Raw genomic sequence first — 25,082 nt, 5'->3', positions numbered from 1 at the left:
GAAAGTGTCTCTATTTTGCCTTCATTCTTGAAGTATATTGTTACCGAATATAGCATCTTAGGTCAATATTTTTTTTCTCCCTTTAGTGCTTCAAAGTTGTCATTCCATTGTCTTCAGGCCTCCATTTTTTTTCCTGTGACAGCCAACATTCATATATTAACTTCCCTTATGTAGCCTGTCATCTCCTCTTGCCACCTTCAGGATTCTTCCTTTATCTTTGGTTTTTAGCAGATTGACCATGACAAAAGTAGCTTTGCTTTTCTTTGTATTTACCCTGTTTGCATTTGCTGAGCTTCTTGAATTTGTAAACGTTTGAATATTTTTATACTTACCCAGTTCACTTGTATTTCTCAAATACGGTTGTTTCCCCAAATTGCCCAACATAACCCATTACTAAGGTATAGAGTCCATTTAGTGAGGATCAGCATTTAAAAAAGAAATGAACAGGGGCATCTAGCGGGCTGAGTCGGTTAGAGCATCAAGCCCCACACTGGGCATGGAGCCTACTTAAAAAACGAAAAAATAAGTATATAAAGGAATGATATTCTACAATAGAAACTATCACGGTGTATCTCAGTAAAGGTACCATTTTGTGAAACTTTTGTTTCAGTTGTGTGCATCCTGGGTCATCAGGCAAAATGTATTTAACTGTGGTCATGGTCCCATAATTTCGAAAACCGTGCATTGTCTCTGCCCCTTAACATTTGCCTTCCCGGGCGCCTGGGTGCCTCAGTCGGTTAAACATCTGACATTAGCTCAGGTCCTGATCTCACCACTGGGTTTGTGAATTTGAGCCCTGCATCGGGCTCTCTGCTGCCAGCGTGAAGCCTGGTTGGGATCCTCTGTCCTCCCCTCTCTCTGCCCCTCCCCCACTCACTCACTGTCTCTTAAAAATAAAATAAAACCATTAAAAAAAATTTGCCTTTGGGGCGCCTGGGTGGCGCAGTCGGTTAAGCGTCCGACTTCAGCCAGGTCACGATCTCGCGGTCCGTGAGTTCGAGCCCCGCATCGGGCTCTGGGCTGATGGCTCAGAGCCTGGAGCCTGTTTCCGATTCTGTGTCTCCCTCTCTCTCTGCCCCTCCCCCGTTCATGCTCTGTCTCTCTCTGTCCCAAAAATAAATAAAAAAAACGTTGAAAAAAAAAAAATTAAAAAAAAAAAAAAAAATTTGCCTTCCAGAGTTTAACCTTCCCCTGGGCAACATTTGAATTCTGTAGAAAACTGTAGAAGTTAAAATCAACTTCAGTATTTCCTTGTCGAAGCCTTTCTTCTATTGCCTTTGTGTAGCAAGTTGGAATCTTTGGGCTTAGGCCCTTCACTGTGGTCTGTGATGGTAGAGTGTTCTACCTATTAGACTCTTTGATGTCTTTCCTTTTTATCTGTATAATCCCCTTATCTACCAGAAGAGTGGTTTTCTTCTATCCAGTAAGCTGTTCTTATTTATTATTCTATAAGACTCAATTTTGTCATAAAGATGGGGAGGCATCACACTGGGAGACCATTAGCCAAACTTCCCAGCATGTTATTTAGCCTAAGGCTCAGTTTTCTCATCAGTAAAAGGAATACCACCACTTTCTTATGGAATGATGGTGAGGATTAACTTCCACAATGCCCAGAAAACAGTCATACCGACACTCTGTAATATTCCTTTTTACTGTTGACATTTATTTCCTCGGCTGAGAGTTGGATTCTAGATCTCACTTATCCTTGGGAATATTACCGTAGGATTCTTCGGTATCTGTTGCTTTGTACTAATGATGGTGTATTGTAAGTGCTTATTTACATATCTGCCTTTAAGATTTTTGAGGGTAGAGAGCTTGCCTTGTTAGTCTTAAATGTTACAGTCATGCATAAAATGAACTCAATAAATGTTGAATTGTTGGCTCATCAGATTTATGTAGCTGCTCTTGACGAAATTTAGGCATCCAGGAAGATGGATATTGTGGGGGAGTGGGAGAGACTGAAGAATTTGGAAGGGGAATTAATGCTTTATAGAAAAAAGAGTGGGGCAGCAAATGCTGACTCTTACCAGTGTTTACTAGAACACATTACTTAAACTCATAGGACCTTAATTTCTTTTTTTTCTTTAATGTTTACTTATTTCTGAGACAGAGCATGAGCTGGGAAGGGGCAGAGAGAGAGAGGGAGACACAGAATCCGAAGGAGGCCCCAGGCTCTGAGTTGTCAGCACAGAGTCCAACACGGGGCTCCAACTCACGGCTCCAACTCACAGACTGTGAGATCATGACCTGAGGCAAAGTCTGTCGCTCAAGTGACTGAGCCACCTAGGCGCCCCTATAGGACCTTAATTTCTTATCTAGAACATCAGCAAGATGGCCCAGGTCAATAGTTAACATATGTTTTTGGAGACCTTGGTTCCTCAGAAATGCCTTTATAGGTGGCACATTTGTAGGTGAAGAGGCGGGAGAGAAGGAATAAATCTCAAATTCTGCAGTCTGTTCCAAGCTATAGTGTTTTATGATTCTATAACCAGTATAATATAAGACAGAGTTAGTTTATATGACGTTTCCTTTTTTTTTTTTTTCTTCCTTCCCAAGAGCAGACTTCCTTGGGTGTTCATCATTGCTGTGCAGGCCTTCAGGCCTCCGTTGGTGACATCCTGTCTTCTGACTTTTTAATACCTACCCCTTGCAACCATTCAAACTCATTTTCTGTATATGCGATACCCGGAATTTGCTGAATCACCAAATTTGGCATGGAGCATTTTTACTTGTTTAGTTGCGAAGTTGTTTACATACTCTGTGTTCGTATAAGGCTCTTGTTAAGTGACAGTGTTGGTGCAGGTATATATCTAGAAGGTAGTGATCCCTATTTCAGGATATCTTTTGGGCTTTCTTGTATTTTAAAAATACCGGTTGACCATTTTATCACACGAATTTCTTTGATATTTCCTCCACTTATTTTTTTGAAGTTTCTTTTTCCATGATTTTTCTTTTTAGCCATCTTTTACCTGTGTTTGTCTACAAGCAAGCACTCTTAATAATTTTGTTTTGAAACCTCATTCTGTGTAGGCTTTATGTCTTTATGCCCTGCTTACAAAATAGTATGCGCCAGCTTTTAAGGAGATCCAAATACCATAGCCAAGAGTGCAGAGAAACTTTTGTGCAAACACTTGATGAAAATTAAACAAAAGCTGTGCAATTGGACCTTCATTTAGTGTAAATAAACATGATTTGTGTTGACTCTGGACAGGCATGGATTCCTAAGTAGAACTGGAAATGCTCTCCTCCCAGCCCTCTATTCTGGGAAGAGGTGCAGCCTGGTGTCCTGGAAGAGATTTCTAGTAAAATGTGGTGTCAGGGTAACTGTCTCATGGTGTGCAGGCACATTTCAACATTTGGATTCATTGTAGCTCTGATGCTTAGGGTGATGTTTTAACCCAGACTTATTTGGCTGTCCAAGAAAGTGTGTAAGTTGCACCCACTCTGTCCCCAACATACACATTTCTGGCCCCAAACAGGGGCAGCTCCTTCTCTGTGATAATATACTGATTTTAATAACACTACTGAAAAACAATAAAGAGGGTAAACTTCTAATTACATTTGCAAAAATCATTCTAAATAAAGAATGTAATATTATCTATGTTCATAGTTTTCCCTGTTTGAGGTTAAATGAGAATTGATTATGTCTCTGTCTGTCTAAACTAAATACTTCATTTTCATGGAGAGTAGTTGGGCTTAAAAGAACATACAGTTTACATATCCACGTTGAGGATCAGTTGAAATTATAAAAGCATATAGTTGTATGGTTTTCTCCTCACAACTTGAGACATTTCAATTCTGGTGAATCAGAAATCCCCACTCCTGGCTCCGCAAGTAAAAGTGATGTTAAGTGTCTGACGTTCATCTGATTGGCAGCAACTCAAAATCTGACTGTTAGGATAGATTCTTTCCCTACTTCACCGAGACTGAACTGGACTAGAGTGATACATTTTGAAAGTTTTTTTTTTTTTTTTTAAATCTATTAGGTAAACAACAAAAATTGTTGGGTGACATAGTACAAACTTACAAGCATCTTTTTTTAGTATCTGCTTTAGTTAACTGTGATAGGTGAAGGAAATTATTTTACCATGACTGCAGGAAATCACTAATAGTTACATAATTTAGCTGATATTTTTGTTTCTGTACATAAAACAAGGTCTGTATGTTGGCTGTTGATTACGCGCAGCTGAAAAGCAGTACAGAACAAGTACCTTAAGCCATGTTTTTTTTTTTTTTTTAATTTTTTTTTTTTAACGTTTATTTATTTTTGAGACAGAGAGAGACAGAGCATGAACGGGGGAGGGGCAGAGAGAGAGAGGGAGACACAGAATCGGAAGCAGGCTCCAGGCTCTGAGCCATCAGCCCAGAGCCTGACGCGGGGCTCGAACTCACGGGCTGTGAGATCGTGACCTGAGCCGAAGTCGGATGCTTAGCCAACTGAGCCACCCAGGCGCCCCTTAAGCCATGTTTTTTTAACGTCAAGTGGTATCAGATGATTTATACTTTATTAATCTAGACACCACTTGTGGACATTTAGAGCAGCATGTGAATTTCCTTTCCTGCTGACAGTAAAGGTAGGTGCCGTCCGTGTTCTTCTTGAATAGGTAAAAGCTTGGCTAGCATTTGTGAACTCAGGCCCTTGGTCATTGGCATACTCAAGTAGCAGCAAAGTACAATGGAGGCCTTTGAAGATGGGAGGAAGAATTACAGTTATGCCGCAGAGTACAAACAGCTTTTATTTTGTACTTGGCTTTTTAGTAAATGCCCGTTGAACTTGATTTCCCTCTTACTGTACAGATGATGTTCAAGAGGTGCTTTTTCAAAGAAGAGATTTAAAATACACTCTGTTGGGGCTCCTGGGTGGCTCAGTGGGTTAAGTGTCTGACTTAGGCTCACGTCGTATCTTGGCGGTTCGTGGGTTTGAGCCCCGCATTAGGCTCTCTGCAGTCAGCGCACTGCCCCAACGAGCCTCTGTCTCCCTCTCTCTCTGGGAGCCTGGAGCCTGGAGCCTGCTTCAGATTCTGTCTGTCTCTCTCTCTGCCCTTCTCCCGCTCGTGCTGTCTCTCTCTCTGTCACTCTCTCTCTCTCTCTCAAAAATAAACATTAAAAAAATTAACAAAAATAAAATATGATACACTTATTTCATGCTTTTATTGTTTATTTTTGTTTTTTCATACTTTAAAAAAATATTTAGCTTTTTCCCATTGATGATGTTTTGTTAGCACGTAGACTCAGGTTGCACCAGAAGGTAGGCCTCATTTTAACTGAAGGATTGATGTAATACCTTTATTATAAGACTGAGGTGAAATTGTTTTGTCTTAATTGCTAGAATTCCCTATTACTGAGGGGAAAAGGAATCTGAAAAAGTCCTGAAGTTAATCACTCAGTTGAAACTGTAATAAAACTCATGTTCTCTTCGCCTTCAGAGTTCGTCACCTCTGACTTAGTTCAAATTGGGACCAGTCTTTCAGAATGGTGCATTATGAGGGCAGGGCGCCTGGTGGCTCAGTCATTAAGCATCAGACTCTTGATTTCACCTCAGGTCATGATCTCACAATTTGTGCTTGGGATTCTCACTCTCCCTCTCTCTCTGCCCCTCTGCTCGCTGTCTCTCTCCCTCTTTCTCTTATTTAAATAAACTTAAAAAAATGATGCATTATGTATGACTTTTGCTGTGGCAGGCCTTCAATACTCTGATCATTATCATACAAAATGTGAAGCGGGGGCAGGGCTGTTTGAAAATGGCCCCGGGTGTTGGTTCACTTTAGTGGCCTCAACAGTGAACCACGTGGTACTACCTTCTGTTTTCCTGTCCCAGCAGAAGTGTCCACGCCCAAGTTTAGCTTACTTCCAGACTAGTGGCTTCCTTCTCACTCCCGCAGGGACCCTTTGGTCTCCAGGTGCTGGGCAGGTGGTTTCCAGCTGTCCCCAAAATTTAGAATGCTTGTTCCTCCACTGAAAGAGGGTTCTCATTCTTGGACTGTAAAGGGAGGAAAATAAAGATTGGCTCCTTTAGAAATTAGGGGATATGAACCAAAGAGGGTCAAATAAGGAGAATTATTGTGAGTTATAATAAGCGAACAAGTTCTGTTCTTTTTTGCGTTTTGCAAAGCAGTTTCTGCCATAGTGAAAAAAGCCCTTCGAGAGAACCATGTCCTTAGTCCTGTGGTATTACAGGCAGTACAGACAGTGTTCAGGTCGTTAAAGATGCATAAAGATACATAGTTTGTCACCTAAGAACTTGTCTGTAAACAATGGCCTCTCTTTTTGACTGATGCAGTATAAACACTCTCAAGTAGGAATACGAGCTGATGTCTGATGAGATGTATAATCCGAGTTTTGATATTATCACAGGTTAACAAGGGGAGCAGGGTTCTGATAGGAAATATGTCAGATCGTTGGCTAGAAATAAATCGATTGTGTTGTGTTTCTTACGAAGGTTCCCTGGTAGCTTTTTAAGCCTTCTGCCCTGGGGAAGAGAGGTATCTTTAATATGTTCTGTAAAATCTAGAAAAGATGACTCGGAAGTGTCTTCTCTGCGTTCGAAAGAGGTTTCAGAGTATGTACCACTTAACAGAATGATTGGATGGGCCTTAAAATCTATCAGTGAAACAAATGTCTGTCTTGTGCATGGTGCCAGAGGGAGAAGACCCAAGAGGTTTTTGTTGCATGAGGAGCAGAAACAGTATCTACTCAGAAGAGTTGTAAAATCCAGATTGAAAAAGCCTTGAGAACTAAGCAGTTGCTTATTTATCTTTAAATTAATGGAAGGAGGGGCACCTGGGTGGCTCAGTCGTTTAAGGGGCTGAGTGTCCAGCCCTTGATTTCCGCTCGGGTCGTGATCTCACGGTCTATGGGTTCAAGTCCCATGCCCAGTGCCACACTCACATTGTGGAGCCTGCTTGGGATTCTCTCTCTGCCCCTCTCCTCTTGCGTGTGCACGTGCACGCTCTGTCTCTTTCTCTCAAAATAAATAAACTTTGGAAAAGAAATAAGATGACGGAAAGAATGAGAAACTGATGGAGAGAATACGTGTGTCCTGTTGGTGACAGGGAAACCTTTTCAGTTTTGTGTTTTAAATTGGATTTCTTCGTGAAAGGAAGAAACCGCATGTAGGTGGGAAAACTTCCAGGTGTAAAAACAACTTGCTAAAAAGCTGATTTGATTAGCAGAGGTGACAAGCAGGTGTGTAAAACAATTTTTTTAAACTTAGGTTGTACGTCGTAGTGCCTTGTCAGGATCAGAATTTGTGTTATTCCCCCCACACCGCTTCTCTTGAACTTCCCTCTAAACCCGGATCTCACATTCGTTTATAAGACAGCCAGGTGGAGAATATCATACTAGATGGCCTCCCTTAACGTAGGTAACCTTGACATCGTGAAGCTCTGTTTACTCTGTGTTTTAACAATCCAGTAATAAGAATCCGGTGAATGATCCTCATTAGAAAGCTAACTAATAATCATTGTTGCAAGCATGTAATTGTAGTGTTAAATGTTTCTGGTTTGTTTTCTTTTTGTAGAACACAAAGTAATTATAGTGGGACTGGATAATGCAGGGAAAACCACCATTCTTTACCAATTGTAAGTATAGTTATTTATTTAAACAGTCTTCATTATTTAAGTTACCAGAACCAATTTTGTGTAATTAATAAGATACCATTGTAATATCCCGCAAAAACCTAAACGTATGGTTTTGTATTTTACCGAGCACAAAATTTGTTTCAAAAGTGAATAAAAGGGCTGTATGTTTGGTACAGCCTTCACAAACCCTCGTCTTTTTCTGGCCTTGAAAGAAAGACTTAATATTAAACTAAAATAAATAAAGCATCCATCATAGTGCTGCAGTGAGGTGATAAAGTGCATTTCACTTCATTCTTCCCACACTGCGGTTCACACAAGGAGACCAGTATCTCTAGGAAGCTCATTGCTACTCTCTTGACTAATAGCTCTGAATTGTTTCAACTTAGGCAGACTTGTCAAATCAAAAGAAATGAAGATCACCCCTGAAAGTCCTGCTTTTGTCACTCGCAGCCTGGAAGGGCTGGAGGCTTCCAGAGAAATACATTAATACTTGAAGGAAGTTTTAACAGCCTGTCAGTCCACTTGTCAGATCAGAGTAGCTCCCATCATCCTTTCAGGGTTAATGAAATGATCCGTGTTAAACAGTGGAAATGGATCCATGTCCCAAGCCTTTTAACAAGTAGTTGTAAGATACGATGCTCGATTGTGTGGCTCTTGTCTCTTTCCACCTCATCCTAGGTCTGTCACCTGACAGTTGTCTGGAAACACTTCACTTAAGCAGTGCCTAATGTGTTTTTCAGCCCCTTTGCTAAAAAGCTGCTAACTTGTGGCTTCTTGTTTTACAGTAGAATGACTACTTGTTTTACGTTAAAACATTCATCCGTTATCAATGATGTATTTTAATGCGACTCTGCCTTTAAACATCAAATGTAAACATTTCAGAAACCTGTCAGTTATTGAAATAATTTTCCACATAGCTTCAAAAACATGTAAGACCCAAGAGACAGTTGGAGACTTCTTTCAACACAGTAGCAGCGTATTATAGGCAAATACATATTTGTTGAATGAATGAATTAATGTGTCTTAATGCATAATTATGATAAATGTGGTATGAGCCTTAGTATTCTAAATATATTTACAGTTACTTTTAATTAAAATTTTCATTTGCCTGTGGCCTTATCTTTTTAAGGCTGTGGTTTAGGTTAATAGTCCTGAACTGATTTTTATGGCCGACCCAAGTCTCAATTTTCTCACGTGGACAGGCTTCAGAATTATACACAGCCTGCTATTCAGTGGTTGCTACTTTGCGAGCATTGATGTCACAGTCACCTAGAAACTTGTTCTTTCGGGAAAGGGCCCTGGTTCTGCTCCGATAACAAGGGCATGGTGGTTTGGAATTTTGGCCACAGGAATACAAACTCACACCACAGTGTTTCCATCTCTCCAGATCAAGCCTTTAGTTTATTCCATTAAAAGAAAAAAAAAAAAAGTCTTCCTTCAAGGCTTGTTCTTTGTCTAGGTGTTTGCATTAAATGTCCTCCCAGGTTCTAGTTTTGATGCTGTCGTTGATGGGATAAAACTTCCCTCCGGTTCTCAAGATTTACAAAAGATTTGTTATGGTGTCTTTCAACAGCTTAATGAATGAAGTGGTTCACACATCTCCAACCATAGGAAGCAATGTTGAAGAAATAGTTGTGAAGAACACGCATTTTCTTATGTGGGATATTGGTGGTCAAGAATCACTGAGGTCGTCCTGGAACACGTATTACTCAAACACAGAGGTATACTGAGCCAATTTCTGAATGTTAATAACAAGGACCACAGAGTCAACCCAGAAAATAGATAGGCAGTCCCCAGAGGCATGTTGGCAGTTGCTTTCCAATAAGATCCTTTTCGGTAAGGAACTTGAGGTTTTCACATACCAGAGGAAAGGCAAGTAGAAAGACTAATGCCCACTGTTGGTTGCACGCCCGCTGCAGGGCGGACTGTATCCGGATAGTTCGTCCTCCCAGTGCTCCTGTCAGGTCTCTGCTGTTGGAGAAAGTGGAGACCAGGATCAGTTAGATAACCTGTCCCAAGATCTCACAGCTGAGAGAGGCTCTGGTTAGGGAGGAATAAAATATTTTAAGCGTAATTGAATACAAGATTTTCAAATAACACGAATTGAGCATTCAAAATTTTGGTGAGCTTATAGTTTAGTTAAAAAAACAAATGGTTTTGCAGCACCCGCCCCCAACTTCTCTGTCACTTATTTCGCTACTTTACTGCTTCCGAGCCAACCCAGGAAACAGTCTGGACTAGCTTCTATTTCTGTGTTTATTTCTTGTTAAGCAGATTTTTTTTAAACCATGCAGTGCTATCGAGACAGATTTATCTTTGAGTATACTGATGTACAATTGCATCCGTAATTTCTCTTTACAGACAGGGACGTCTGACCAATTATTTTTTCCTAAAATGAAGCCTATTAAAAATTGAGTGGCTTTTTTGAAGGGTGTGTGCAGAGGAGGTGGGGAGAGGCAAGGAATTTTTGGTGAATAAGTTTCCTTTTTAAATAAACATATATTCCTCTAGATTTATACTGCGATAGCATATGTATCTATGCATATATATTCCAGTGCAGTTTGTGATTGGTCCAACCAAAATGGCACATCCTAGGTCTTTAACGGTTGTAGTAGCACTTAACTTTTCTTATTTGAAGCGGGGGGATAGGTCGGTAAGCAAATACGGTTCAAGGTTAGCTTAATGTATACTTCTATAGTAAAATATTCTGAAACTAAAAATGTTAGAGAGAAACAACCTTTTACCATATGGCTACAGTTGCCCCTTGAATAATGCCAGTGTTAGGGACACTGACCCATGGTGTGGCCAAAAATCCACATATACCTGGACTCCCCAGAAACTTTACTAATAACCTACTGTTGAGCAGAAGTCTTACAGATAACAAAAAGAGTGGATTAACACACCCTTTGTATGTTGTATGTATTATATGCTGTATTCTTACAATAAAGTAAGCTAGAGAAAAGAATGTTATTAAAAAATCATAAGCAGAAAATACATGTACAGTCCTGTACAGTTAAAGAATCACATTTAAGGGGATCTGCTCAGCTCAAACCCATGTTGTTCAAGGGTCACCTGTATTTAAGCAGCATAGCTCTTGGCGCCCTGTCAAAGCTCACAGTTAACTGCAGTTGTGTGGGAGAGGAGCCGTTACTTTTGATGAAGAGGTTAGAGTTGATTCTAGCTGATCCATGTATGTTGATAACCTTACAAGAGGATATCTTGTTTTTGAAGTTGCAGAAACTCTAGAAGACTCCGCATGGATCCAGAAAGACATATGTTATTAATGACACCGTCTGCATGAAATGTTTTTTATAATAAGCTATTTTTCTTATTTAATTTTTTTCTTCCAAATTTTTATGTAAGGTCTAGTTAGTTAACAGAGTGTAATATTGGTTTCAGGAGAATTTTAATAAACCATTTCTATAAGAATTTCACAATTACTACAAGAACCTATGGCCTTTATCACAGCACACCAGCATGGCACCTAGCATTTGCAATCTTAGATTCTATGTCACGGGCCTGCCCATGTGACGTTTCCCCCATGGCCTTCTTCACCGTTGTCGTCATCTTAACTTCTTCTCCGTAAGGAGTCCTCCAAAAGCCCAGTGTCTCCATTGTAATACAAGGAGTTCAGCTGCCGATGAATTCCTGCCACCGGGCTCTCATTAAGTTCCCTATGTTCTGTCCATGCAAACTTGCCATGTTTCTTACCTTTATTCCTTCCATTTTCTCCCTTGCCCTTCACAGTTTCTAGGCAGATTTCTCCACTTGTCTCTTTGCCTAATGTTAAGGTCATCTGAACAATCTGGTTTCACCCTCCTCCTCTCCATTTATTCTGAGCCAGTCTATTAAAACCTTTAGCATCGCTTAATCTCACTTTTTAACTTTCTTCTTCTAAGATTCGATTAGGGGCCCTTTCACACTGTATCTTGTTTTTCTTACCAAAGATGCTTTTATTTCTAATGTGTAAGACCCCACGTTTTTCATATACACCTTTACCAATAGTTTTCTCCAGCTCTCTTTGCTTGCTGCTCTTTAATTTCACCTACACCCACTCTAGCGTGTTAACCCCTAAGTGGGTATGTTTCCGTTTAGCACATTTTTTCTGGGGCTCTTACTGTTGGCATTGCTATGTAAAAATGTCTTGTTCATTAGTCTGTGTGTGTGTGTGTTTCTCTTTTTCTTTCAGACTAACTTGTGTGTCCCTAGTAGGCAGAAAACTGTCTCAAACATAAATAACTACTGATTGCTTAAGTCAGCGGTATAGATTTTTAGTGGAAGTTATTTAAGTTACTGTGACTTTCTTTTTAAAAATTATTTTTTATTACCTGCATCTTAAAATAAATCCTAGTGTTACAGCGTATTGTGTATTCAAATATCACCTTTTTAAAATAAACTCGGGCGTAGTTTTTCTTTGTTGAAATGATGAGTTCTTTTCTGAACATGTGGATTTTACAGTACAATACAAACTCTTCCTGAAAAAGACCATTTTAAAGTAATGATGACGTCATGAAAATATTCCGTCACTGGAGAGTAGTTTTGCAGAAAACTTCAACATTCCATTCAATTTTCTTTCTTTTTAATTGTCTTCTAGTTCATCATTCTCGTGGTTGATAGCATTGACAGGGAACGACTAGCGATTACAAAAGAAGAGTTATACAGAATGTTGGCTCACGAGGTAAATTTTGAAAGCAAACGTAAACAGTGGAGTAAGGTATCTGTGTGCTGGTTTTGCTTTTTTACAAAGATGATACGCTTTGCCGTGGGTTATTTCATCATTAGCAAAATGTTGTATTTTGATGGACGTCTTGAAGTCAAAAAGTTTCATTATGTTTTCAGATTTGAAAACAACTCAGCACATTAATTTGTAGCCTATTATTGTTATTGATAAGATTTTTCAAGGTTAAAACTATTCATTCATGTCTTAAAGAGTCCAATAAATTGAAGCAAGAAAGATGGAAAACTTGAGTGTTTTTTTCCAAGAGTTTACAGTCACTGAAAATTCTTTAGTGAATAATCTGAGACCACTTGATTCTAACAATTTAAGATAGACAAAAAAACTTAGGTAATAAAACACATCCATCCACCTACCATCCAATATAAGATACTAAATATCTTATGAGACCCCCCCCCCGAATCTCATTTCCTTCCTTTCTCTCAAAGAGTCCTAAAAGAATTATATTATCCTAAAAGGAGTGAGAATCAATCCCATGTATATTTTTATATTTTCCCTACATTTTTATTTGTCAGTTGTATAAAATACTATATTTCATTGTTCATAAAATCTTTTTTAAAAATGTTTATTTTTGAGAGAGAAAGAATGCACATGGGCACAGGAGAGGCAGAGAGAGAGGGAGACAGAGAATCTCAAGAAAGCTCAGCACACAGACAGACATGGGGCTTGGACCCACGAACTGCCAGATCATGACCTGACACTCAGGCAACTGAGCCACCCAAGCGCCTCATCATTGTTCATAAAATCTTATATATTTTTATATATATATATATATATATATATATATATGTATGTATGTAACTCCGTTTTGGGGGTTTTGTGCACAGCATTGTGATTATCCACATCAGCACATACAGCATTGGTTTCATTCCTTTCAACAGCTATGTAGTATTATTTTGTATGAATCTATCACAGTTGATAATCTCATGGTTTGTGAGTTTGAGCCCCATATGGGGCTCTGTGCTGATAACATGGGGCCTACTTGGGATTCTTTCTCTCTGCCCCTCCTGTGTGTGCGTGCATGTGTGCTCTCTTGCTTGTTCTCTCTCTCTCTCTCAAAACAAACAAACTTTAAAAATAAATTTGGAGAGATTCTGTACTGTTTGGCAACATATTACCGTATTTGCCTATTAGAATATTGCTTATATAGTTTTTTTTGTTGTTGTTTTTTACATTTATTTATTTTTGAGAGATACAGACAGAGCACTAGTCGGGGAGGGTTAGAGAGAGAGGGAGACACAGAATCTGAAGCAGGCTCCAGGCTCTAAGCTATCATCAGCACAGAGCCTGACACGGGGCTTGAACTCACAAATCGTGAGGTCATGACCTGAGCCGAAGTCAACCGCTTAACTGACTGGGCCCCCCACGCACCCCTGCTCGTATAGTTTTAAATCGATGTTTAAGATGCATGTTTATTTTACTTTTAGTCTGACCCCTTTGGCCCAACAATATAAAAATAACTTTTGATGATCTAGCTTATGTTAATTAGCCTATCTTTGTTAGAGCGAATCATTAAATCACTATTGAGAAAATTTATTTTTATCTCGATACAATTTCCATTTATTCGTTTGTTTATTTAATTGAGGCTTTATTTTTTAAGTAAGTTCTACTTTTGGTGTGGGGCTTGAACTCATGGCCCTGAGATCAAGAGTCGCATGCTTTACTCAGCCAGCCAGGTGCCCCTCAATAAAATTTTTAAGTTAAATATTACTGCCTAATCAATCATTTTAAAGTAGAGGGATTTCATTATAACTGTCCAGTTGGACGTATTTGACCTTCCTGCTTCATTAGTTTAATTTGAATTGTGCTATTTCATGTTTTAGAAATGTTTCATATTGATTGCAGGATTTACGGAAAGCCGCAGTCCTGATCTTTGCAAATAAACAGGATATGAAAGGGTGTATGACAGCAGCTGAAATCTCTAAATACCTCACCCTTAGTTCAATTAAGGATCATCCATGGCACATTCAGTCCTGCTGTGCTTTAACAGGAGAAGGGTAAGTGCTAAACAATATGGGGGGAGGTATGACTTCTGTCAGATTTCTGTTTTTTAAGGCAGTTGTTTCTTCTTTGATGCTGTTTTGGGTTTTTGTTTTTGTTTTTTGGGTTTGTTGTTGTTGTTCTTAAAGATAGTTTTTGTATTTCAATTTTATAAGGTAAAAATAATTTTAGTAGGTTACTGTTGTTAAATTACACTTTAGCAAAGTTACTGACACATGTTTTGTAACTTTTAATATAAACAATATTTTAGCATAAAATGTCAATAACAAACTTTTGAATTAAGTTTTCACAATCCAGATTTTTAGAGGATATTCATTTCTTGTATCATTTACTAACTGGGCGGCGGAGGTGGGGGACTGTAGTGTTGCCTGAATTAAAGAGGAAGCTTCAAAGAAATTTCACATTTCAGTAAAGGCATAATTAAACCTGAACTTTCAGCTTTCCACAAGAGTACATCTCCTTTATTATTCGGAGTCCTTTGGTGGGACATACTTCAAGAGACTAAACATTTAAGACAAATGCTTATGATGGTGTATTCTTCTCTCCTCAAAACTTGAGTTTGGATAGAGTAGGCCAAAGAGAACCCAGTGTGCCACCCATGAATTATCCCATTCATGTCCAGGAATTTATTTATCCTCCAATCAACCTGACCTTCTTAGTTATGCTCATATTAGAAATCGCTTGTAATATAATAGCTGTGTAATATAATGGACTTTTTTGACCTATACTTTTAAGACTGAGCTGTAAGCATTCCATTCTTTAGAATTTAGGAGGGTAGGGCAGAGTTCCTATTGCCTTTCTATAGTGGTTTCAGTTTTAATCTTACAGGGGGGTGAGGAGTATTTGCAATCTTGATGGCAAAACTGCCAGAGCTGTTATCTTCAAGATGAGATTGAAGCAATTTCCCAGTTACTCAACTGATTAACATCATTTTTTCTAAGTGAATCTTCCACTTAAAGATTCCGCTTCGTACGGTGTTACCTCCATCTTGTCACTTACCTGTATAAATAATGATCGTAGTACCAACAGTCGGGAAGACTTAAAAATAATAAGTGTGCTTTCAATTAGAAAGTTGAAATATTTTCATTTTGAAAATACTTCTCTCCTTTGTTTCAGGTTATGCCAAGGTCTAGAGTGGATGACCTCCCGGATTGGTGTGAGATAACTTTTTGCCTGAAAAGAGACTGCTCTATTTATTCTGTGACATGAACATTTTCCTAGTACCTTTGGCTGCTAAGGCAGCAGCATGTTTAATTTATAACAACACAAACCTCTATGAGCAACACTTGAATCAAGTGCAGCTGAACTGGAACATAAAAGATTTTTTCTTAACTTTTTTTTAATGCACTAATCTTCAGTTGGATGAACATAATGTATAACGGTGTTTTCGGCAACATAATTCTTCTGACTGCTGATTCTGATTATTCAATAACTGCCTTGTAAGAAATGTTTGTCATATGTTTAATGTTTTCTGAAGTATTGTAATAACTTTAATGACCAATTTCTTTCATTTCTTGACCACCTCCTTTCCCTACCAGACAATTCCTGGTTTCACAAAGTAGTAGTGGAAATCATCAGGCACTGCTTGCAAAATTAACCAGCACTAAATATTTGCTCCCTCTTTAAACCACTTCTCTTTTGGACAGAACTTATTATAGAGAAAGGAATCAGCCTCGAAGATATATCTGTAAGGAAAATTAACCATCATGAGAACTGCCTTCACAGAAGTTAATTTCACCCAATTATTACAAGTCATGGAATAATTTTAAGCTACTATTAGCATGGAAATTAAGTAGGCTATTTATCTAAAAGAATTAAATTTACTTTTCTGCCTCCAACACGAGATTAGTTTTTGGCTAAAATCTAATCAAGGAAAAATACTTGAAAGCCCAACTTTGATGGTTAATATTTTAGAGGGATCTGATATTTCAAAAATGTCACGCATTATTCAACACGTACATTAATTATCGGAAGTTACTAAAGCATACCAGCACTGATATCAAAACAAGACACTTGGAATATATATCTTACTATCAGTGATAAACAAGTGTATTATCAGCAGAAACTTCAACTATTCCATCTGCAAGGGAGAGTGCATCTGCTTGGGGCAGTAGCCAGAGCAGTAGTATAAACATTCCCTTTCTTAAAATTTGAAATTGCGTGTGGATTTTGAACAGTGTTTCTACCACCAGCATTGTATTACTTAGAAAGCCATACGGCTTTCCCTAAGTCCATCTGAGGTTATAGTGTGATAGGCTTGAAATACTTGCCACCTCTCTTGTTAGTTACCCCTCGTGTTCTAAACCTTTGGTGAATTACAGGAAACTGCTGAATCTAATCCTCGCTTTCAGAGTGTGCCATGAGACCCAATGTCAACACTAACATAAGTTAAAAAGTAGGAAGGAAAAGAGTCCTAATCTATCAAAAGTTCATTGCATATCATTAAAAAGCTTTCCAAGGCAGTGGTCTAATATGAACAGTAATCTAGGGCATACTTAAGAGGGAGGACAAGTATTCTAATTTTGATCCCCTATTTCAAGTGTGGGATTTTGCGATAGTGAAAGGGATAAAATGCATCCCTAGAGAATAATACTTCATTTTTGCAGTATTTTTTTTCATGTGGGTCAAAAATAGGATTCAGTGTTGATACGAATATCTAAATACCTATTCAAAAATGGTATTTTAATTTTAATATTTTTTATTGTAAATTGGTTTTAATTTTGCTCTGTTTTCAGGTATACTTGATCTCTTATATTTAGTCTAATTTAGTTGAATGTGGTAACATTTTCTATTTAGTGGTAGCACACCCTAGAACTGAAAAATGGCCAGAGGAAAGCTTTCTGGACTTTGGGAACTAGTGGTTTATTAACCTTGTTTTGAACCTTTTTCTTAGTGACTCTATACTGGGTAGAGGATAAATGTTGATTTTAATAAAATCCATAATCCTAGAACATGAGAGGAAAGCAAACCTAAATCAATACGGATGCTTTGCAGTATATGTTTGGGGGCAGGAGGAATACAAAGATACAATTTACCTGAAGCACACTTTGCCAGAATATCTATCTTGGTTCTAGAGTTTAGCCATAAATTCTGAGGATAATTCTCTTAACTCCATCCTGAGAAAACACATTTAATAGTCCTGTATCCATTCTCCTTGTGAAATTTATCTTCTTATCTCTAATAGGATTGGCTGGCTCAATTTTCTTCTATCAAATTACACGGTTTTGGTGGTTTTGTTTTGTTTTGTTTGTATTACCACATCAGCATTATATTGAAAGTGTTTTTAATAGTTGATTGTATTTTGTCAAACATCTAGTATAGATTCAAGTTTGCTATTTAATTTTTTAAAACACAGTTTATTTTCTTTTCTAAATTTTTTAAAGAAGCATTTTGTTAGTTTTGGATCAGAAATGGTTATGTTAGCTGTGTTGAAAATGAAATCAACATCCCACTAGTTTCTGTGGCAATGACTGGGAAAAGTTCAAATAGGAAATTCATGTAAGACTTTTTAAAAGTGTTTTATAGGTTCTCGTTAGATATTTCCTGTTACAGTAATATGAAAACTGATTATCCTTTACTCCAAGAGAATGTTTTGACCCAATAACTTATCTAATGCTAAAGCATTGATTCTGACATTCTTTGTAAATCAACTGTAAGATACTGTCTGATGAAAAATGTAAATTTGTGATTCGTGCCTTTATTCACACTTTGAGATGAGTTCTCAGTTTTGTACTCTACCTGTTCTTTAGAATGCAGATTAGCAGCTAATTAATTTGACAATGACATAAACTCGAGATTCACTCTCCCTGCCACCCCTTCAGTTGCCTAGCAAAGTTTCTAGTAAGTAGTGGAAAGCAAAGGACCCACCCACATTACTTTCAGGAGAATATTCTATATTCTGTTTTTATTTTGAGGATAAAGAAACAGAAGTTTAACAGATCTTTTCAGTATTTTATTAGAACTAAAATGTAACTGCTACCCAAATATGGATTTCTCTTCATTTTGAACATGTCACATTCTTATTTAAACACATGGCTTTCATTGCAGCCCATTTGGGAACTCTTAGAATTAACCGGCCCTTTTATATGGGAATATACTACATAATATGTATTGTTAGTGTAATTTAATTCTTTCAGATCTGAAATGACATATTAGCTATTGGAAAACTAATGATTAAATACATAATTTCTGCTTTTACATTCTGTGTTAGTATGCTTAAAGGTAAAATTTTATTCTATATTCATTAGAGGAAAGATAATAAATCCAAGCTTTGTTGTTAAAAATAATTTTTAAATGGGCACTACCCCTATAGCCATAGTCATTCTGATTAAGCACAAAGTAACTTTTATTTTCTGGAGCATAAGAGAAATTATTTTCCTATGGAAACAGTGAGTGATACAGGCAGTGCTGTAAACAATATTCTCTGAAGAGTTATGGAAAGTCAACAAAGCAAAGAACTTTAAAGAAAACAATAAATCTTTATATTTTTAAAAATCTTTTTGGTGTAGTATCCTAGAGCAAATTCTAAATGGAATTATTTGTGACTAGCACTCTTAATTCTTAACTACGTAACATAAAACTATATCAGTAGAAAAATGTACTGGTATTATGCCTGTAGATGGGCAAGTTCCTTTGACATATATCTTTGAAGAGCAACTTCATGAGTCTAACTTTTCATCTATGGCCTTGGATCCAAAATATTTCATATGCAGTGCAATTCTAAAGGATCTTTTATATTTTGCTGGCATAAAGTCACTTTGAGATTCCGTCTGATGAGTTGGCTCTAGTAGAATATTGTGTTGGCTGTCTAACGAAGTGGTTTTGAATCTGAATTTGGCCCTTGTGTGTCTCGTGACTTTAGACAGTTACTGTTCATGGTCTTCTATTTTTCCCCCCCACACTGAGGAACTTAAGCCACTAAAAAAACTCCACCTTATCTTTTGGTTTTAAAGTCCTGAATCCTTAAACACTATATTAAAGTTGAAAAACCAAAAAAAAAAAAAAAAAAAAAAACTAGGAAAGGACCTGAAATATGAAATTAAATTCACTTCTATCTATGGTTGGATTCCCACCTCATTATCATTTTGTTTAGTTTATGAATACAATCAAATAAAACAAAGTAGCAACTAGTCACTGCCACTCAGCTTCACTAAGCTAATGACAGTGCAGAAGAGAAAATAGGCCATATTGCCAAGGAAATGATTTTAAGCTGCCGATAAAACACCAGTGTGTGTTTAAAATACTCTCTTCTGGAGAATACCTGGCTTTCCTGGCTTTTACTAATTAGAAGTGGTTAGTTTATTCAGAGTTTATTGGCTTTCGATGCCACCCCAAACTCCAATTCTGTTTGACTTTCCAGTATTGAAAGGATAGTGCAGTCAGGCCGTCAATATTTTACAGACATCTGTATAAATCTGAGAGTAGTTTATATTCAAGGTTAGTTCCTTCAGTAATGTCTGTCTCATCCTTATTTATTTAGTATTACTGTGAAGACTGTAAATCCAAGTCAGCTTCCCAAAATACTTTTTTTAGGAGTGCCAGGTGGCCAAAATTGAGAAGGTCAAAAAAAATTTTTTTTCAACTTCTCCATTTTAAAGTAGAAGTACTGTGTTCAAGAGATCCAAAATCAGATACCAAATCATGCAGATGATTTGGTAAAATGGGAAAAGTTAATTTGGAGGTATCGAGTCATACTTAGAAATGAAGGTCAAAACAGTTGGTAGGAAAGATTAACATGAGATAGAAAAGTCTTCAAAAGGATATTAAGTAATAGAAAATGTGAATGAAAACAGTGAATTTCCCTCATTAAGGCACTTAAAATTAGTAGAAAGAAAGTACAGTCTTTTACTCTCGAACTAGATCTCTTACTTTTAAAGTGGCCATAGGACCAAAGACTAATGAGATTTTTTAGAATTTGTTCGTGTTTTCAAGTCACATCTTTTTTATTTTTCCTTAAATGATAATCTGCACGGTATCCTAGAAATGGAGAAATAAAAACACTGTGCTGTGCCTATCTTTTGAAATAGATAACAAAGTTCTAGAAGAATGGAAATGTTCTCCTGCACAAACTTTGTAATATTTTAATTAAAAAATTACCTCATTTTTCAATCCATAAGGTGCTTTGCTCAAGCTTGTGGGATGCCTCACCCATCAATACCCCCTTCACCCAAACTGTGTTTGAAATATGCAAAGTTCACAATGAAGGGTAGCATTCCTTGGAGGTTTTGTTTTGTTTTATTCTTATTTGCCGCCAGCAGGGTTAACACGGTTTTGCAGATTCATTAAAGCTCACAGGCCAGGGCTCAGCCAGTACTTGGTTTCATTAAAATCAAGGGCAAGGAAAACCCTAAAATTTGATCGATTATATACTGTGACTATATTTCCACCGGTGTTGGGGAGATATCAAATGACTATCATTTATTTGCGTATTTTGGCCCTATTCACTTGAGGCTATTGTCATTTTAATCCGCTTATATTTTCCCTCAGGAAGTTCAGGGAGTCAACAATCCTCTTACTTTATTCTCTTGGAGTAAACTGTTCAGTCTAGCTATGAAAGTTTTGATTTAAAAAGAAAAGTGTAGCTGCTATTTCATTAAAAGTGTGAAATAAAATGATGGTTATGATTTTTTTCCAATTATGTAATAGTTTTAAATTTTACCCTATTTATTGCACAGAGCATGGTTAAAAAAAAAAAACCAAAAGCAATTACAACCTTGTTCCTGTATTTCTCCTACTCAGAATATAATGATTATAATCACACATTGCCATCTTAACATAAATTGGTGCTTTAGAGCATTAAAGAGGAAACAGCAGGCCCTGTCTAATACACTTTTTGCCTCAGAAAATGAAACTACTTTAAAGTATATTTATGTTCCCTTCTTAAGGTTTCAGTACAAACTGTTACCCATCAAGCTTCAGGCTTTCTACAAAAGCTGTAACAATATCAGAGCTAATCAGCTTGGTCCAACAGGTGGTGGTACTGTTGACAAAAGTCTGAATTGGATCTCTCTGTGGGTCCCACCCTATTGCATAGAGGGCAAAAAAAAGAATGTCTTTCACGCCACAAACCGTGCTTCTTAATCCCAACCAAGCAACTGAAGTGTGTGCTGTTGGTCTAATGTATAGCATCAATAAAATTCAAAGAGCAAACCAATTACTTAATGCATTCACACCATCACTTCTTGCAAATGGTTCAAAGCATGTTCTACTAATGGTGGGGCTGTTTAAAGACATGTTTTAACTTTTTTAATAGCTTCATTACTGTTGTAAAATGCTTCTTTGTATATGTTCAGTTTAGGTTGCTTGGTACTCATGATTTTTTTATTTCTGCAATTATACTGAGTTGCTTGCATGCCTACTCACCCAGTAAAAAGGATGCTGTTTGCTCTGGAATGTTCATCTTTCAGACAGGTTTTTGGCTCATTTGCAATCATGGTGCAATACAGTGTAACGTTCATTTGTTTTCAGTCAACAGTTTTATTTTTGTCATAATAAATAATTACTTTTCCAATATGTCACGAACCCGGTGGTTTCCTTTAAAGATGAAAATCTGTTTGAACAATCTTTTTGTTGCGAGAGATAGAAACCCACCTAAGATAATGAAGCAAGGAATTTGTTATAAGGGTGAGAGGTCAGGTTGTGGGTGCTCACGGAACCCAAGGTCAAGGACACAACTGGGTTTTTGAATAGGTTAGGACCAGAGACCCAGGGACCCTGAAGAGAAACCAGAGTCCTTTATCTTCTGCATCTCTTCTTTTTCACTTGTCTCCTAGGCAGTCCACGTGGCAGAAAATGCCCGAATCAAATTGCTCCTGTAGCTCAATCTTTGTACAAGGGAGAAGTCAGATGGTCGTTAGGTTCTTAGTTACGTTGTCAGAAGCCGCCCTCCATGCTTCTGAGTCAAAATATAACGTGAAGACAGGGTTTGGGATAAAGAGGAGCCATAGCTTTATTGCTTTCTGGGCGAAGGAGGCTGCAGCAGGCTAAGACCTTCCAAAACTGCCAGCCCAGGTGCTGAGGAATTTCACAGAGAAATACAGGATCTAGCCGGTTTCAGCAGGAGTCCGGAACTTGGCTGCCAGGCTTGTAGGTCAGGTGTGCAGGGTGATACGGGTTCCTCAAACAAGAGGCTAAGAAAGGAAGGGGTGGTGGGTGGAGGAGGGGGAAAAGGTCACTTAGTTGAAAAATCGAGCCTAGCTGAAGCCTTAATGCAGCCATTTGTATTTTTGTTCAAGTTTATGCTTTTAGTGGGTTTCGGATGGTTCACTTCCCTGCATTGGGTCAGTTTCTCCTGGTCTGAACAACCGTGGCTTGGGGGAAGGTAACACTTAACAGAGACGGGGAATCCCTGAGCTGTTTTAAGGCAGTCCAAGTGGGTGTGTAAGGGTATAAGAGGAAATCTATTTGGTCTTTGTACCGTGGTCCGGAGACAAAACTCAGCTCCTTGGAATTTCCTGAGTGGTTAGAGTGTCTTTTGTCATTCAGAAGAAGGCTCCTTTGAGCTTATGTTAATGACTCATTATTATGATGATGTTTATTATTATTATTATTATTATTATTATTATTTATTATGTTAGTGACTCACCGTGGACCCCTAGATAGGCTGAGTGTAGCTGGTCCAGAGGAAGACCAAATGAATAGAAGGTTGGAACTTGTCTACCCATCAGCCTCTGGGAAGGGAAGCGGATGCTGCTGATGAAACTGGGAAAACTTGAACAAGATTGATAAGCTTCCTGGTTAGTGAACACATCCACATGCCCGGATGGTGGTACACCCGTTATATGGGGACTCTCAGACCTTGCCATATATACCTCTTCATCTGGCTCTTCTGTATCGTTTATAGTAAACTGGTAAATATAAGTAACTGTTGAGTTCTGTGAGCCACTCTAGCAAATTAATCAAACCCAAGAAAGGGATTTCGGGAACCTCCCCTCTATAGCCAGAGACACAAATGACAATCTGGACTTGGCATCTGAAGTGGGGAGGGAGGGGAAAGTACAGTTTTGTGAGAGTGAGGCTTTAGTCTATGGGATCTGACCCTATCTCCAAGTGGATAGTATCAGAATTGAGCTACGTTGTAAGACACCCAATCAACGTCTGCTAAGAATCGGAGAATTGCTTGGTGATGTTGCAAAAACAAAAACACATTGGAATGTGTACTCCACTGTGCGGTGTAATTGGAATCTTCCACACATTGTATGTTCTTTAAATTGTGTTCTTATAAAAAAAAAAAAATTGAGATGTAATCTAATATTGGTAGGACCATACGTCTTCATTATATTCATTAATTAGGTTCCTGAAGGGTAGTGGCTTAACAGCCTCCTTTTTTTCATAGTCCTCTTTGAGAATGTGATGAAAGATACCTACACTGAAAAGTTACACCTACATACTCATGTGAAACGTTGGGATCCGGGAATGAACAGTCAAGACTTCTCGAGGCGTCTTTGGTGCAAAAATGGTGGTTTTATTAAAGCACAGGGACAGGACCCATGGGTGGAAACAGCTGCACTGGGTTTGTGAGAAGTGACTGATTACGTACTTTCAAGTTGGAAGGGGGTTAGGGATAGCATAAGCCTCTAAGGAATTTGGAAACAAGGTTTTCAGGACCTTGAGAGGCTAGCTGTTAGGATAAGGTCACTTATTACTGTCTAGTAAACCCTTAGTCACGAGACCCTTTTGTTATATGTCAGTGGGCCATAAGTTTGGAGGATGATTACTAACATATAGCTTGGGGGGCAGGTAGAGAGAGATAAAGGAAGTTTCCAAAGGAATGAAAAAAAAAATATGTATATATATATATATATATATATATATATATATATATATATATATATATATATATATATATCAGGCTAATGTCAAGCTAAGGTTGCCTTTTGCCTTTAGCAAAGTATTCACATTGAAACTGCTGAGTTCCTAGAGGAAGGTCACCCTGCCTGTCCTAAGTACTTGTCAATGGGCTGCAAAGGAAATTTAATTCTTTTCATACCTTTGTTCTCCACATCACACACAAAGTTACAATTTTGTATAGAGTGTTAGGAAAGCCTCAGTTTTAAGAGTTCTCCTACACTATAGGACTTCATTAGCCAAACCTTCCAATTTCTTACGAGAAACACTCAACCTCCATAAGGTTTTATTGTGCCTATTTTTTAACAGCTTTATGCAGGTATAATTAACACATAAATTAGACATGTTGAGAGTGCACGATTTGAAAAACTCATGCGTATACACTCATGACACCATCAAAATGAATTCTCTTGATTATTCCTCCAATTTTCCTAGTGTCCTTTGTAATTCCCCCCTTCTGCTCAGATCCCAACGTCCAAGTTTTCTGTTGCTATATTTTGCTTTCATAGAATTTTATAACATCACTCAGCACAATTATTTTGAGATTCACTCATTTCATTGCATAGATCAACGGCGCATTCCTTTTTCTGCTGAGAAGTATTCCATTGTATAGATGTGCCACAATGTGTCCACTCCCTGTTAGTGGACATTTGTATTGTTTCTAGCTTTTAGCTATTACAAGTGAAGCTGCTAGACCCATAGAACATTCCTATGTAAGTCTCTGTGTAAACATTTGCTTTCATTTCCCTTGGGTAAACCACACAAACTAAGAATGGAATGGCAGGGTCCTATGGTAAGTGTGTGTTGCACTTTTTAGGAAACTGGGACACTTTTTCCAAGTGATTGTCCCTTTGGTTACATTCCCACTGTTAGTGTGTGAGAGGCACAGTTGGTTCACATTCTTGCCAGCCATTGTCCTG

The 25,082-nt window shown here is 38.0% G+C and overlaps 1 protein-coding gene across 1 annotated transcript in view; it reads left to right on the top strand.

Moving 5' to 3' along the window:
• Nucleotides 1–21,828, top strand: part of ARL5B (ARF like GTPase 5B) — a 29,344-nt gene extending 7,516 nt beyond the window's left edge. The window contains exons 2-6 of the mRNA XM_025930547.2: nt 7,520–7,580; nt 9,154–9,301; nt 12,175–12,258; nt 14,161–14,312; nt 15,433–21,828. Coding sequence (XP_025786332.2) covers nt 7,520–7,580; nt 9,154–9,301; nt 12,175–12,258; nt 14,161–14,312; nt 15,433–15,481 — 494 coding nt within the window. The 3' untranslated portion in view covers nt 15,482–21,828. The remainder of the gene's footprint in view (nt 1–7,519; nt 7,581–9,153; nt 9,302–12,174; nt 12,259–14,160; nt 14,313–15,432) is intronic.
• Nucleotides 21,829–25,082: the final 3,254 nt, after the last annotated feature.

Source organism: Puma concolor, chromosome B4 (genome assembly GCF_028749965.1).
Source record: "Puma concolor isolate L17-30 chromosome B4, mPumCon1.1.hap2, whole genome shotgun sequence".
Classification (NCBI taxonomy): Eukaryota; Metazoa; Chordata; class Mammalia; order Carnivora; family Felidae; genus Puma; species Puma concolor.
Note: the sequence above shows the minus strand (reverse complement) of the source record. Positions and strands in the feature narration are given on the sequence as shown.